The 14019-nt window shown below is 34.7% G+C and overlaps 1 protein-coding gene across 6 annotated transcripts in view; it reads left to right on the top strand.

Moving 5' to 3' along the window:
* Nucleotides 1–14019, top strand: part of U2SURP (U2 snRNP associated SURP domain containing) — a 77024-nt gene that overhangs the window by 22938 nt on the left and 40067 nt on the right. For 5 of the 6 annotated variants that reach the window (XR_004437306.1, XM_033212406.1, XM_033212407.1 and 2 more), the window contains exons 12-20: nt 88–299; nt 1220–1263; nt 4372–4476; nt 5558–5624; nt 5703–5866; nt 10266–10428; nt 10748–10827; nt 12382–12469; nt 13476–13598. Coding sequence is in view for 5 of the 6 variants with exons in the window: in XM_033212406.1 (XP_033068297.1) it covers nt 88–299; nt 1220–1263; nt 4372–4476; nt 5558–5624; nt 5703–5866; nt 10266–10428; nt 10748–10827; nt 12382–12469; nt 13476–13598 (1046 nt within the window). In the remaining variant the exon portion in view is untranslated. The remainder of the gene's footprint in view (nt 1–87; nt 300–1219; nt 1264–4371; nt 4477–5557; nt 5625–5702; nt 5867–10265; nt 10429–10747; nt 10828–12381; nt 12470–13475; nt 13599–14019) is intronic. The other variant, XM_033212408.1, reaches the window with a different exon arrangement.

Genomic DNA, 14019 nt, shown 5'->3' with positions numbered 1-14019 from the left:
AAATGAAAATTATTTCAACTCACCAGAAAGATTTTATTTGGAAACTTTTGAGAGTTAACAAAGTGACCTTTCATTTCTTTCTTGTAGGAAAAATGATTATGTCTTTTGAAATGAAGTTAGGTTGGGGTAAAGCTGTACCTATTCCTCCACATCCAATATACATTCCGCCTTCTATGATGGAACATACGCTTCCCCCACCTCCATCCGGACTGCCTTTTAATGCGCAGCCTAGAGAGAGGTTAAAAAACCCTAATGCTCCTATGTTACCGCCACCTAAAAACAAAGAGGATTTTGAGAAGGTAATTTTAAAAATGGACATAAGGCCGCATCTAATTTGTAAATACTAAAACTGTGGTAGTATTTCTTTTCAACAATTTTAAAGAAAATGTGTGTGTAATTCTGTTTGGCAACTTTTAAAGAAATAAGTAGATGTGTTCCCTGCCTTAGCCCGTGGAAACCCTATATTTGAAATACTAGGTCATGTTTTTATTTGTGGCTACCATTCCTTTTTTGACCACTCGTTAAGTTTTTTTTCCTTTGTCCGGTGTTCTATCCAGATTTGCTTAAGTGTAGTATCTAAATTTACTTTGTTCTGAGAAAGTGATATTTTGTATTTGGTTAAGTGACATTTCAATTAGAAATTTCAATTAGAAAGACCTCCTAAGTAGTTATTGTTTGGATGGCAGCTAGGTCTGAGGTATTAGAATATTTGAGAAGATTTATGTGGTTTTTAAAAAATAATCTAGTAAAAGCCAAGGGTGAGTATTTTCTTTTTAGTAAACAAAAACCAACTTAATTTCAAGTTATAAGAATTTGTTGGTTCTATTATGAATTAATTACACTTAAAACGACAGGGCTGGTTTTAAAGGCTTGGGAACAAAGTAGCGAACTGTATGGTCAGAGGCAAACAGTTAATTATTTCACAAATTAAAATCTTTATCTGATAATTCTCAGTGTAGTACCTATTTCAGTGCATTGATGTGCATTCTGGCAGGAATGTTCTGATTCTTTGCATTTAGTGAACATTTATTGTTCACTGAACACATCCATTTGCATTTATGTAATTGCTTAGTGTATAATGACTTCAAATGCAGTGATTGCCTGCAAAACTTGTGATTAGATATGTAGTATTTTCAATGCATATGTATATTTTTGCTTGTTACTTGTTAACAATACTCACATATTCTATGTTTATTATCTGATGTGACTTCATATACAGACTCTGTCGCAAGCCATAGTCAAAGTGGTTATCCCAACAGAAAGGTACATGTTTTTCTTTATTATTACTGATCTAAATATAGACAATATCCCCTTCTGAATTTAAAAAGAAATGGTGTTGAGGAAAAGGTAGTATCTTGACTGAGCAATGGTTCCTTCCCAGTACTTTTTGGGGGGATGTGTGAAATTTAACTAACTTTTGTATACTGTGCAATTTTATGGCAATATCTTTTTTGTTTTTATTGTTATCACTGTAGGGAATGTTTATAGTTTGACTAGTTAGAATGTATTAGCTCTGATTTGGAGTCAGACAATAGACTATTGTTATGGGAAAATAGATGTTTTAAATGTATCTTAAATTTCAGATAACATTACAGTTTTACTCAATCTGTTGTTATTTTTTTCTTGTTTTCTGAATTATCTGCATTTAATATATAACGTTGGTTTGAGTTCTCCTTACTGATGGCATAGCTTTGTTTTGTTTTGGTTTTTTTTTTTTTAATTGATTTTAAGAAGAAATTCCTATTATTGTCATGAACACTGGACATACTTGAAACTTTCTTTTCATGATAACAAAGGTATTTGGAATTCTTTTATTTTCCTTTCTTCCTTTTTTTTCTCTTTCAACACACTGTTAAAGCAGAAGAGTTCATGCTGTAGGTATGCTCTTGCTCAGTCAAGCTAAGCCTTTTCCCAAACACAGGAACACAACACTGGTTGAATAATAAATGAACACAAAAGAATACCAAATTCTCTTTGACATTGGCCTTGGTGAGCAACACCAGCTGAACTGTCTGCGGCAGCGGGGGACCAGGAAAACATCATGGGATGGATTGGGAAAGTATACAGTTTTTGACCAGACATTGGTACGATCAACTCCAATAAATGTGGTTTTATTATAACTGAGAGACAATTTTTTGTTTTTTTTTTTGTTTTTTTTTTGGTTATTGTTGCCCAGAATAAGATAATTACCATTTTAAAATTATAATGCACTTTAAATATATCATCTTTTTGTACTACACTGTTTAATAGAAAAGTCACCATTTTTAAAATAAACACAATCCTTAAGGAAGAAGAATGTGATTACAGTTCTTTAGTAATCTTGAAATCAAGTTAATAATTAATTGTCAGATTTTGATTTTAAATAATCATGAAACATTTTAAAAATACTTATAAACTTTTAATTTTATCAGTTACAAGCCTGTTTAAAACTAAGTGGGTTTTTCCCCACTGATAAAAGCATTCACAGGATAGTATTTTTGTAGCATTCAAAAAAGCACATATCTAGTGGTAGCTTTACATGTATGTGGCTCACCGTATTTCTAAACAATATTGAGTGTGCGTTTTGCCGAAAGTCTTCACTCACCATTAGGATGAATCCTTTGTTTTTAAACTTGCTAAACAATTTTCCTCTATCTTAAATGCTAAAGTCAAGTTGCTTTTGACTTAATTCACACAAGTTTCTGGGTGTATAGCGTTTGTCCACCTAGTAATTAGTCTTATACATAAAATTTCCCTTAGCTTTAATTTGGCTCATATCAGTGGGGAGTTTTGGAATTGAATCATAACTTTACATTATCTCCCTTCCTTCAAAATAATGTCATTAATCATATGAATGTTGAGGAACTGCGTATTTGCAGAGCAATTACTTCTGTGAAAGAAAAATAATTTTTAAATTTAAAATTAAGCAATGTTTTTAGTTTTTTGTTTTAACAATTTAGGGTTGAATTAGTAGTTTTAAATGCATAATTTCCCCTTTGTAAAGATTTAAACTGTGATACATTTTTTTTTTTTACTTCCTTTAGGGTTAAATTTTTTTCACTATGTAGAGATTTCATTTTAAGTAGGTTTGTTTGAAAGCTATGAGAAAACAATTATAGCCACCATGAGATAGATTATTTTATTGTTTATGTACTCTGAAATAGGGCATTATGGAGCCAAAAAAGTCTGTCTTATTCTATAACTATATATTTATTTACATTCTAGCAGTTATATGAAGTAATTTGAGCTGGGAATGCTAAAGGTGTAATTTAGTGTGTGCCATGTACCAAGAGCCAATATCCTTTTGCTTTTCCCGATTGTTATTTGCCAACTGTGTATGCTGGTGGACTGGTGAAATGAAAAATCAAAAGCAGCTTATAAATAAGCTGAGTCATTTTGAGCCCGACGCCATAATCAATGTCCAAAATTGTGTTTGGAGTCTAATAAAATATCACATGATTTTAGGACCCAGCTTCAGATAAAGACTTCCTATGAGTTCAGTCAATAAAACGACTGTACTAAAAAATTACTCACATATGTTTATTTTGGTATTTGGAAAATAATTGTTACAGAAAATGGGAAGGGCATCTCACCATGTGCCCCATTTTGCAATATTTTGGAAAGAGTAGTATAAGTCTTTGGCAACATAATTTCTTCATTGATTTATAGTGTATAGGCATACCAATCTCTCTTGTTTTGGAGGGAAAAAAGATAATATACAGGCAGAATTATCCATTTCATGAATCGTGAACTAGTTTGAAGTGTGGTCCAAAGGGATGTTGCCTCATTAAAGGTCAGATTTAATAAAAACTCCATCTGGTATGTGTACCAGAAAAACACAGGAGTTGGATGGATTTTTTATTAAATCAGGCCTTAAACTTGTTAGGTAGTTTTGCATTTTTATAAATTATAGTCATGGTTATAACATTTCAGTAGCACCACAAAAGTGCTTGGTTTAGGAATTTTTTTTTTTTTTTTAACTGAGATAGTGTGAATTTCTAGATGGCTGTGATAACATGCAGGCTCAAACTTACTGATTTTATATATCAATATTTACAACTTTCCAATTAGTTGTGATTTATAATTTAATGTTTTACTTTTGGAAAATAAAATTAAGTGACATTTAGAAAAGTAAATATTACTATGAGGTTATATTGTGGTTTCCTACCCTCCCTCACCTTTCCATCCCCTCCCACTTCCCTACTCCCACTGCCCCACACCCTCTTAATGCACAAGGCATTAACGTATGCTCCAGGTTACTTTTTTGGTATTAAATTTGGTGTTAGTCAGCAGAATAATCATTTTCTGCACAATTATAGTAACTTAGGTCAAGTGTAGTTTTATATAGTGGTAGGTCTGAATCCATTTTCTTTAACTGTGTTGTTGTTGTAGGAATTTGCTCGCCCTGATACATCGAATGATAGAGTTTGTTGTACGTGAAGGGCCAATGTTTGAAGCTATGATTATGAACAGAGAAATCAACAATCCTATGTTCAGGTGTGCATTTTTAAAAAATTGTGTTGAAATATATGTAACAGAAAATTTCCCATTTTAGCCATTTTTAAGTATACAGTTCATTGTCATTAAGTACATTCACGTTGTTGTGCAGCCATCACCACCATCCATCTCCAGAACTTTTTTCATCTTCCAAAATGAAACTCTTTACCCGTGAAACAGTAACTCCTCAGTCTTCTGGCCCCTTAGCCCCGGCAGTGCCATTCTGTTTTCTGTCTCTTAGTAATTTGATTAGGTAAACTCATATGAGTATAATCATACAATATTTATCCTTTTGTGACTGGCTTATTTCATTTAGCATAATGTCCTTGGGATTCATCCGTATTATAGCATGTATCGGGATTTCCTTTTTTAAGGCCAAATAATATTCCATTGTTTGTATTTGCCATATTTTATCTTCAGGCATGCAGCTTAAAACTACTTTTAATTTATTAGAATTAAAAATATTTCCAAGAATAAAGTTCTAAAAGTATGGGATTAGTTCTGCAATGGGATGGGAAGGCAGTTTTAGTAATCAGAGTAGAATGTATTGAGACCAATTTTCCATTAGATTTTGATTTGGTTAATTGAATAGTATTGTTTTTAGCATTCTCTAGGAGGAAAATACATTTCATTATGCTTTTCGGTGAAGGAATCATAAGTGAGATACAGTTGAACAAATGAGTTTTAAAATAAATTGCTTATCCTCTGAACTGTTACATAATTCTAAAACAATAGTTTAACCCTTAAATAGTATAAAATCACTGCTTTTGTAATTATATATTGGGAAAATCTCTCCATTGCCAGACACAGTATCTGCCATGCAAGTGTTCAATAAAAACGATCGTAAGACTCAGTATGATGCATGCCTTCTGATTATTAATGTCAGTCACTAAGGCAGTTTAGGACTGGAGTAAGGGAATGGGGATAGGTAGTGGATGGCAGTGGGTGAGGTTCTCTTTAGGGATCTTTATTTTTGTTTTATTTAGAACTAAATAGGCAAATAGTACTTCTCATTTATATTTAATTGAAGATAGCTCTTTGTTGAAGAATATGGTGTTTAATGTTTGTTTGTTTTGTTTAGGTTCTTATTTGAAAACCAGACACCAGCCCATGTTTACTATAGGTGGAAGCTTTATTCTATTCTGCAGGCAAGTAGAATCAATTACTTTGTTAATTTTGACTCTGAGTAATTAGACCTTTATAATAACTCTCTAAATGTTTGTTAGGGAGATTCTCCAACTAAATGGCGTACGGAAGATTTTCGTATGTTCAAAAATGGATCTTTTTGGAGGCCACCACCGTTAAATCCGTACTTGCATGGAATGTCAGAAGAGCAAGAAACAGAAGCTTTTGTAGAGGAACCTAGTAAAAAGGGAGCACTTAAGGAAGAGTAAGATATTTTTCCTTTCTATTATATATTCAGAAAAGTCACTGTAATGGTTGCTTTAATTAATGGTCTTGTTAAGATGTTAACCCTAAAATAAATTTTTTTTCACTTGTGAATGTTTGAAATAGTAGCATCTTTCATCATGTGCTTTATAATTTTAAACATCTTAACAAGTATAGGTATATGTCCTATTGTCCTTGACTTTTCTCCTGGTAAAATTAGTGATGATCTCTTAAACATGGTTGACTTCTTTCTTTAGCATTGGAGTACTTCAGATTCTTACAGAAATTATTGGGGGATTCCTAGAATTCTTGATTCTCTGAATGCAGCATAAAGAGAAAGAACTATTGTGTGGCTAGTGGGATCATATCGTGGCTATGCAAAGCCCCTTCATGGTAACTTTCACACTTCATTTACGTTGTGTGGTGAGCTGTGAGATGGCTACCATGGAAGTATGTGTTGTTATTAGTCTTACTTAGCAATTGTACAGTGCAAGTAGCTGGTTGAAGAAGCAGAAACATTAAATGTTCAGAGGACATCCTGTATACCTCATGGGAAAAAATTGGCTAAAAGCATTTTTAGAATATATAATTAAATACAGACATATGTAGTTTTAGTGTGCTTTGACTTACTGTGCTCTGCAGATAGAGTGTTTTTTATAAATTGAAAGTTTGTGGCAACCCTACGTCAAACCAGTCTGTTGTCATTTTTCAAACAGCATGTGCTTACTTTGTGTCTCTGTCACATTTTCATAATTCTCACAATAGCTCAAACTTTTTCATTATTATATCCATTATGGTGATCAGTGATCTTTGATTGTTTTGGGGCACTACGAACTGTGGTCTTATAAGAAGATGAACTTAAAAAATGTGTGTTCTGACTGCTCCAGTGACTAGCTGTGTTCCCATCTTTCCCTCCCTTTAGGCCTCCCTATTTCTTGAGACATAACACTATTGAAATTAGGCCAGTTAATAATCCCACAATGGCCTCTTGAGTATTCAAGTGAAAGGAAGAGTCTTACTTCTCTCACATTAAATCAAAAGCTAGAATGATTAAGCTTAGTTAGGAAGGCATGTCAAAAGATGAGGTAGGCTGAAAGCTAGGCCTCTTGCACCAAACAGTGAGCCAAGTTATGAATACAAAGGAAGAGTTTTTAAAGGAAATTAAAAGTGATCCTCCAATGAACACATGAATGATAAGAATGATAAGGAAGCAAAACAGCCTTATTACTGATAGAAAGTTTTGGTGGTCTGGATAGAAGATCACACCAGCCGTAGCATTCCCTTATGCCAAAGCCTAATCCTGAGCAAGGCCCACTCTCTGCAATTCTGTGGAAACAGAGGTGAGGAAGCTCCAGAAGATAAATTTTGAAGCTAGCAGTGATTAGTTCATGAGGTTTAAGGAAAGAAGCCATCTTCATAATATAAAAGTTCAAGGTGAAGCAGCAAGTGCTGATGTAGATGCTGTAGCAAATTATCCAGAAGATCTAAGGTCATTGATGAAGGTGGCTACACTAAATCACATTTTCAGTGTAGACAAAACAGCCTTTTATTGTAAGAAAATGTAATTTAGCACTTTTATAGCTAGAGAGGGGAAGTCACTGCCTGGGTTAAAAGCTTCAAAGGACAGGCTGACTCTCTTATTAGGGGCTAATGCAGCTGGTGACTCTAAGTTGAAGCCAGTGCTCATTTACCATTCCAAAAATCCTAGGACCATTAAGAATTATGCTAAATCAGCTCTGCCTGTGCTCTATAAATGGAATGACAAAGCCTGGATGACAGCATATCTGTTTACAGCATGGTTTACTGAATATTTTAAGCCCACTATTGAGACCTCAATAAAATGATTTTTCTCAAAATAATACTGCTCATTGACAGTGTACCTGATCACTGAAGATCTCTGATGGAGATGTACAAAGAGATTAAGTTGTTTTCATGCCTGTTAACACGTTATCCATTCTGTATCCCATTGTTCAAGGAGTAATTTTGACCTTTTAGTCTTATTATTTAAGAAATGTATTTCATAAGGCTGTGGCTGCCATAAATAGTGATTCCTCCAATGGGTCTGGGAAAAGGTCAGTTAGAAAGCTTGCGGAAAGCATTTACCATTCCAAGTGCCATTGAGAACATTTGTGGGCCAGGTGTGGTGGCTCACATCTGTAATCCCAGCACTATGGAAGGCCGAGGCAAGAGGATAGCTTGAGGCCAGGAGTTCAAGACCAGTCTGAGCAATATATTGAGACCCATCTCTATTAAAAAGAAATGAAAAAAAATCAGTTTCAGTTTTTTTGTGTATAAAATGAAATCAACATCAACAGGAGCTTGGAAGAAGTTAGTCCCTCATGGATGACTTTGAGGGATTTAAGACTTTAGTAGAGGAAATAACTCCAGATATGGTAGAAATAGCAAGGGAACTAGAATTAGAAGTAGAGCTCAAAGATGGGACTCAATTGCTGTGATCTCATGATAAAACTTTAATAAATGAGGAGTTGCTTGTTAGGGATGAGCAAATTAAGTGGTTTCTTGAGATGGAATCTACTTCTGATGAAGAAGCTGTGAACATTGTTGAAATGAAAGGATTTAGGATAGGCATACACTTAGTTGATAAAGCAGTGCAGGGTTTGAGAGGATTGACTACAGTTTGGAAAGACATTCTCCTCCTCTGGCTAAAATGTTAACAAACAACATCTCGTGCTGCAGAGAAATCCCCTGTGATGAGTCAGTTGATGCGGCAAACTTCATTGTTGTTTAAGAAATTGCTGCATCCACCCCAACCTTCACCTACCACCACCCTGATGAGTTAGCAGCCATCAGCATTAAGGCAAAACCTTCCACCAGCAAAAATACTATGACTCACTGAGAATTCAGATGATTGTTAGCATTTTTAACAAGAAAGTATTTTTAAAGTAATGTATACATTTTTTTTTAGACATACTGCTATTGCGGACTTAATAGATTATAGTATGGTATAAACATAACTTTTACATGTTCTTGGACACCAAAAAACTTGTGTGATTCTCTGTATTGCGATATTTGCTGTATTGCGGTGGTTTGTGACCGAATCCATATGCCGTTATGTACTTCACTGCAGTCTATAAATCTTAATACTTGCTGCATTGATTCATTGTCTATGAGAGCATTTGCCAATGGAGCGCGATACTATTTGAGTGTATTTACTTCTGAAGATGTATGTGCATAATCACTGTAATCCTAAGATCTGCAAACTCAGCTCATAGGCTAAATATGGCTGCCTCCTGTTTTGGAAAATAAAGTTTTATTGAAATACAGTCAGTCCCCTTCCGTACATGTTGTCTGGCTGCTTTGGTGCTGTACCAGCAGGAGGATAGAGATCATATGGCCTTCAAAGCCTAAAATATTTATAATCTTTTTTTTTTTTTTTTTATCTAGACAGAATCTTGCTTTGTCACCCAGGCTGGAGTGCAATGGCGCGATCTTGGCTCACTGCAACCTCCGCCTCCCAGTTCCAATCTGTTTTCCTGCCTCAGCCTCCTGAGTAGCTGGGATTACAGACGCCCACCACTGCGCTTGGCTAATTTTTTTTTTTTTGATAGGAGTCTCACTCTGTTGCCCAGGCTGGAGTGCAGTGGCGTGATCTTGGCTCACTGCAAGCTCCGCCTCCCGGGTTCCCGCCATTCTCCTGCCTCAGCCTCCCCAGTAGCTGGGACTACAGGTGCTGCCACCACGCCCGGCTAATTTTTTGTATTTTTTAGTAGAGACGGGGTTTCACCGCATTAGCCAGGATGGTCTCGATCTCCTGACCTCGTGATCCGCCCGCCTCGGCCTCCCAAAGTGCTGGGATTACAGGCTTGAGCCACCGTGCCCGGCGGCTAATTTTTATATTTTTAGTAGGGATGGGTTTTCACCATGTTGGCCAGGATGGTCTCGATCTCTTGAGCTCATGATCCACCCACCTCGACCTCCCAGAGTGCTGGGATTACAGGCATGAGCCACTGCACCCAGCCAGTCTTTTCCTTTACAGAAAAAATTAGCCTGTCCTAATCCCAGGCAGAAGTGCTAAAGTAATAGACATCCTTCAAAGAAGGGGAGTAAAGAACATGAAAATTTTTTAGTATCATGGGATGGTAAGAGTGGGGTGCTCTTAAAGACTCTTGAAGAAATGCCCATGATTTTAAATTTACTTAATTTGTAAGCGGAAAACATTGGTATCTTTTATTAGTTCTACGGAGTATTCTTTCTTATATATGTTCTTCAAAAAATTATAACAATTTTGGGGGACACAACACAAGTCAGACTTAACTTATTACAGTCTTCAGAATTATTTTATGTGAGTAGGTTTTAAAGAAGTTAGTTTGTGAGCAAAAACTACAGTGGCATTTGAAATTGTATCTAAGTATTTATAAGTTAAAACAATTTATGTTCAGACAGAGGGATAAACTGGAAGAAATCTTGCGGGGATTAACTCCAAGGAAAAATGATATTGGAGATGCAATGGTTTTCTGTCTTAATAATGCTGAAGCTGCTGAAGAAATAGTGGATTGCATTACTGAGTCGTTGTCCATCTTAAAGACACCCCTTCCTAAAAAGGTATGGGAATGAATTTTAAGAAAAGGGGAGATAGTTGATGTCTTTAGGGATTAGAAGTGGTTTCCTTTTTGCACAAAGAACTTGACTGATGAAATTTTTCCCATGCAGTCTTATGTTACTTCTGCTTGGATATTTAGATTCATTAACATACAAGTTGTAAACAAATTGAAATGTAAATGAGTTAACAAATTTCATCCCTGCCAAAGTCATGGTTGTGGTGATAGTTTCATATAACTCTTCTAATTAGTAGCCATTATTAAATTATAGCTAAACATTAGCCTTATATTAACCTATTTTGTGTTATCTTTTGGTATTATAGATTGCCAGATTATATTTGGTTTCTGATGTTTTGTACAACTCTTCAGCCAAAGTTGCTAATGCTTCATATTATAGAAAATTGTAAGTATAATGATATAACTGATATTCCTGAAATAAAGCGTTTAAGGGTAAGGAGTTCAGAAAAGAGGATTGTTTTGTTAACATCCTCCAAGAATAAGAAATACAGCCAGCCCTCCATGTCTGTGGGTTTGTTATCCGTGAATTCAACCAACCACAAATTGAAAATATTTGAGAAGAAAAATTGTATCTGTACCAAACACGTACAGACGTTTTTCCTTGTCGTTTTCTAAACGATACAGTAATGAAAACTCTGCACAGCATTTACATTGTATCAGGTATTGTAAGTAACCTAGAGATGATTTAACACATGGGAAGATGTGGATAGGTTACAGGTGAATATTATGTCATTTTCAATCAAGAACTTGAGCAACTGGATTTTGGTATCCATGGAGGGTCTTGGAACTAGTCCCCCCATGGATACTGAGGGAAGACTAATTTGAATTTCTTCATGGTTTGTAGAATTTTTTTAAAAAATTGGCTTAAACTTAAGCTAAATTACCAATATTTTGGAAAGATTTTATATCATATCACTTTCTTAGTTATTGACAGTAGAACAAATAGGTGGTGTTAAAGAGAACTTTATTTTTATTGCATATCTAGCTATTCATATAATAAATAGAAACAGTATATATACTGGCAGACATAAGAAACCAAAGACATACTATTAACTATAGAATCTGCATTCTCTTCTGATCCTCAGCATATTGATTTTAGTTCATTGCTAATGTTTCCTAAGGCAAAAGGAAGTTATGTTGCTGTATTATAATTAATGTATAACTTAGCCGGGCACAGTGGCTCACACCTGTAATCTCAGCACTTTGGGAGGCTGAGAAGGGCTGATTACCTAAGGTCAGAAGTTCGAGACCACCCTGACGAACGTGGTGAAACCCCCCTCTCTAGTAAAAATACAAAGATTGGCCAGGTGTGGTGGTGTAGCCCTGTAATCCCAGCTACTCAGGAAGCTGAGGCAGGAGAATTGCTTGAACCTGGGAGGCGGAGGTTACAGTGAGCTGAGATTGCGCCATTGCACTCTAGCCTGGGTGACAAGAGCCAAACTCCGTCTCAAAAAAAAAAAAAAAGTGTAACTTTTTCTCAGTTCCCCAGAGCTCTCTGTGTTTATTTTTTGAATTAGGCAAAGGGAAGCTTTTCCCTAGGAAGTTGCTCTGAAAAGAAATTTAGAGATCTGAGTCCTACTCATATGTCTGCTATTAGTTTTTTTGGCTTGGATGAGTCACTTTTCTAAGTTTTCTGTTTCATAAAATAAAGAAGTTGGATGAGATGGTTCAACATATCCTAGATGTAACGTTTCTTGCTTATAAAGGAAGATAATAGGGACTGTTGGGGAGTTTGTAGGAGAAAAATTCAGAGTAATAAGAGTTAAAGCAATTCAGTTACGGTTTTAGAGTTTAAACACCTAGTTTTTGATTTTTAATAATTTCTTGATTAATTCATAGGTATTTTAAGTTCAGGAGGGGTTTTCGTTGGCTGGCATGCTGAAGGGGAAAGGAATTTTAAACAGATTTTATTTTAAAGAATGTATTGTTTGAATTTCAGTTTTGAAACAAAGTTATGTCAGATATTTTCAGACCTCAATGCCACCTATCGTACAATTCAAGGCCATTTACAATCTGAAAACTTTAAGGTATGTTTATTGTTTTACTATTTTTGCCCTAGTGTTTTAAATGGGTCGGGGGAGAGGGCCTTGAAGGGCTAGAAAAGTACATAAGACAAGTATGAGACATAAAATTAAAACTTAGATGTTGCAGAAGTTACTGTTTTAAAATTCTGTCATTTTTGTTTTTATCAAAATCAAAAATTTAAAAGATAATATTTTGACAGTAATTTAATTTTAGTTTTTAGTTTTAAGTATTGTTTAAATATTATAAATGTTAGTCTTTTTCATAAAACAGCCAGAAGAATCACTTGTTTTGTAATGGTATATACTATTTGGCTGGATTAAAGACATACATTTTAATCATATTTAGAAAGTCTACTCTGTTACCAATTTTTTTGTAACCTCTTAAGCTGTAGTCCAGTGTTAAGAAAAGCCAGGTGGAGTACTTTATTTATAATTGACTAAGTCAATATGCTTTCATGGGAAGATGACTTTTTTAAGAAAAATTTTTAGTTTGGGAAGATGCCCAGTGACCCCACCATTTAGGGCATTCAGACAACTCCCATTTTTAAAGTTTTTGACCTTAAATTTGGACCATAAGTTAGAATTTTAAAAAAAGTTTAGGGAAGATACAGAGTAAAATGTTAACCAGAATTAGGAAGTACTTTACTGGACCATAAGGGGATTCAGGTCAAAACTTGGCTACTTTGGTTTTAAGTTTTCATAAGTTTCTATGTAAGTCTTTCCTGAATGTGGCTCATGTGTAGTACTAATGGTATGGGAGCTGACCTTAGGTGGTAAAGAGCAAATAATTACTGTTTATTTTTCATTATATTTATTTTTAGGGTTTTTTTTTCTTTTAATTAGAAGGTGACATTGATTTTTTTTTAAAAAATGGTAATATATAGTAATTTTCTTTAAAAATGTCCGTTTAAAGGCAAATTTAGCAAATCTTGATGGTCATTCTCATGAACTGAAATTTGAGACATATAGCCCAAAATAAAAATTTGTTAACTGTTTCCTATTTATTTAGCAACGGGTGATGACTTGCTTCAGAGCATGGGAAGATTGGGCAATTTATCCAGAACCATTTTTGATCAAACTACAAAATATTTTCTTAGGACTTGTAAATATTATTGAAGAAAAGGAAACAGAGGTAGGCAGTCTGTATTTGTCTGGTTGTTTTTAAAGTTCGTTTCTGGGGTGGAGGTTTCTTGGAATTATGCTACGTTACATATGCGAGGTATATTTCTTTGTGAAAAATATCTGTTGCTTACCACTAAATAGTGGATTTTTATTGCTGGAACCCAGGAGTCAAAATTACATACAGCAGGAATTCTCTCTCTGTGTCCTTATGTGAAAATTGATGAGTGGTTTTTTATTTAATGACCTAAGACTTATGATATTAACAGTAGAAAAAAAGTAATAGAGCAGTATATATGTAGCATGACTTTATTTTGTTAAAGATAGCTATATAAGTAAAATATGTGCATGAAAAGATGCATCACATGATAGCAGATATACACCACCGTTTTGTTGTTTTTCTTTACCTCCTAAATAATTACTGAACCCTTAAT

This window comes from Trachypithecus francoisi, unplaced genomic scaffold (genome assembly GCF_009764315.1).
Source record: "Trachypithecus francoisi isolate TF-2019V2 unplaced genomic scaffold, Tfra_2.0 Lachesis_group0, whole genome shotgun sequence".
Classification (NCBI taxonomy): Eukaryota; Metazoa; Chordata; class Mammalia; order Primates; family Cercopithecidae; genus Trachypithecus; species Trachypithecus francoisi.
Note: the sequence above shows the minus strand (reverse complement) of the source record. Positions and strands in the feature narration are given on the sequence as shown.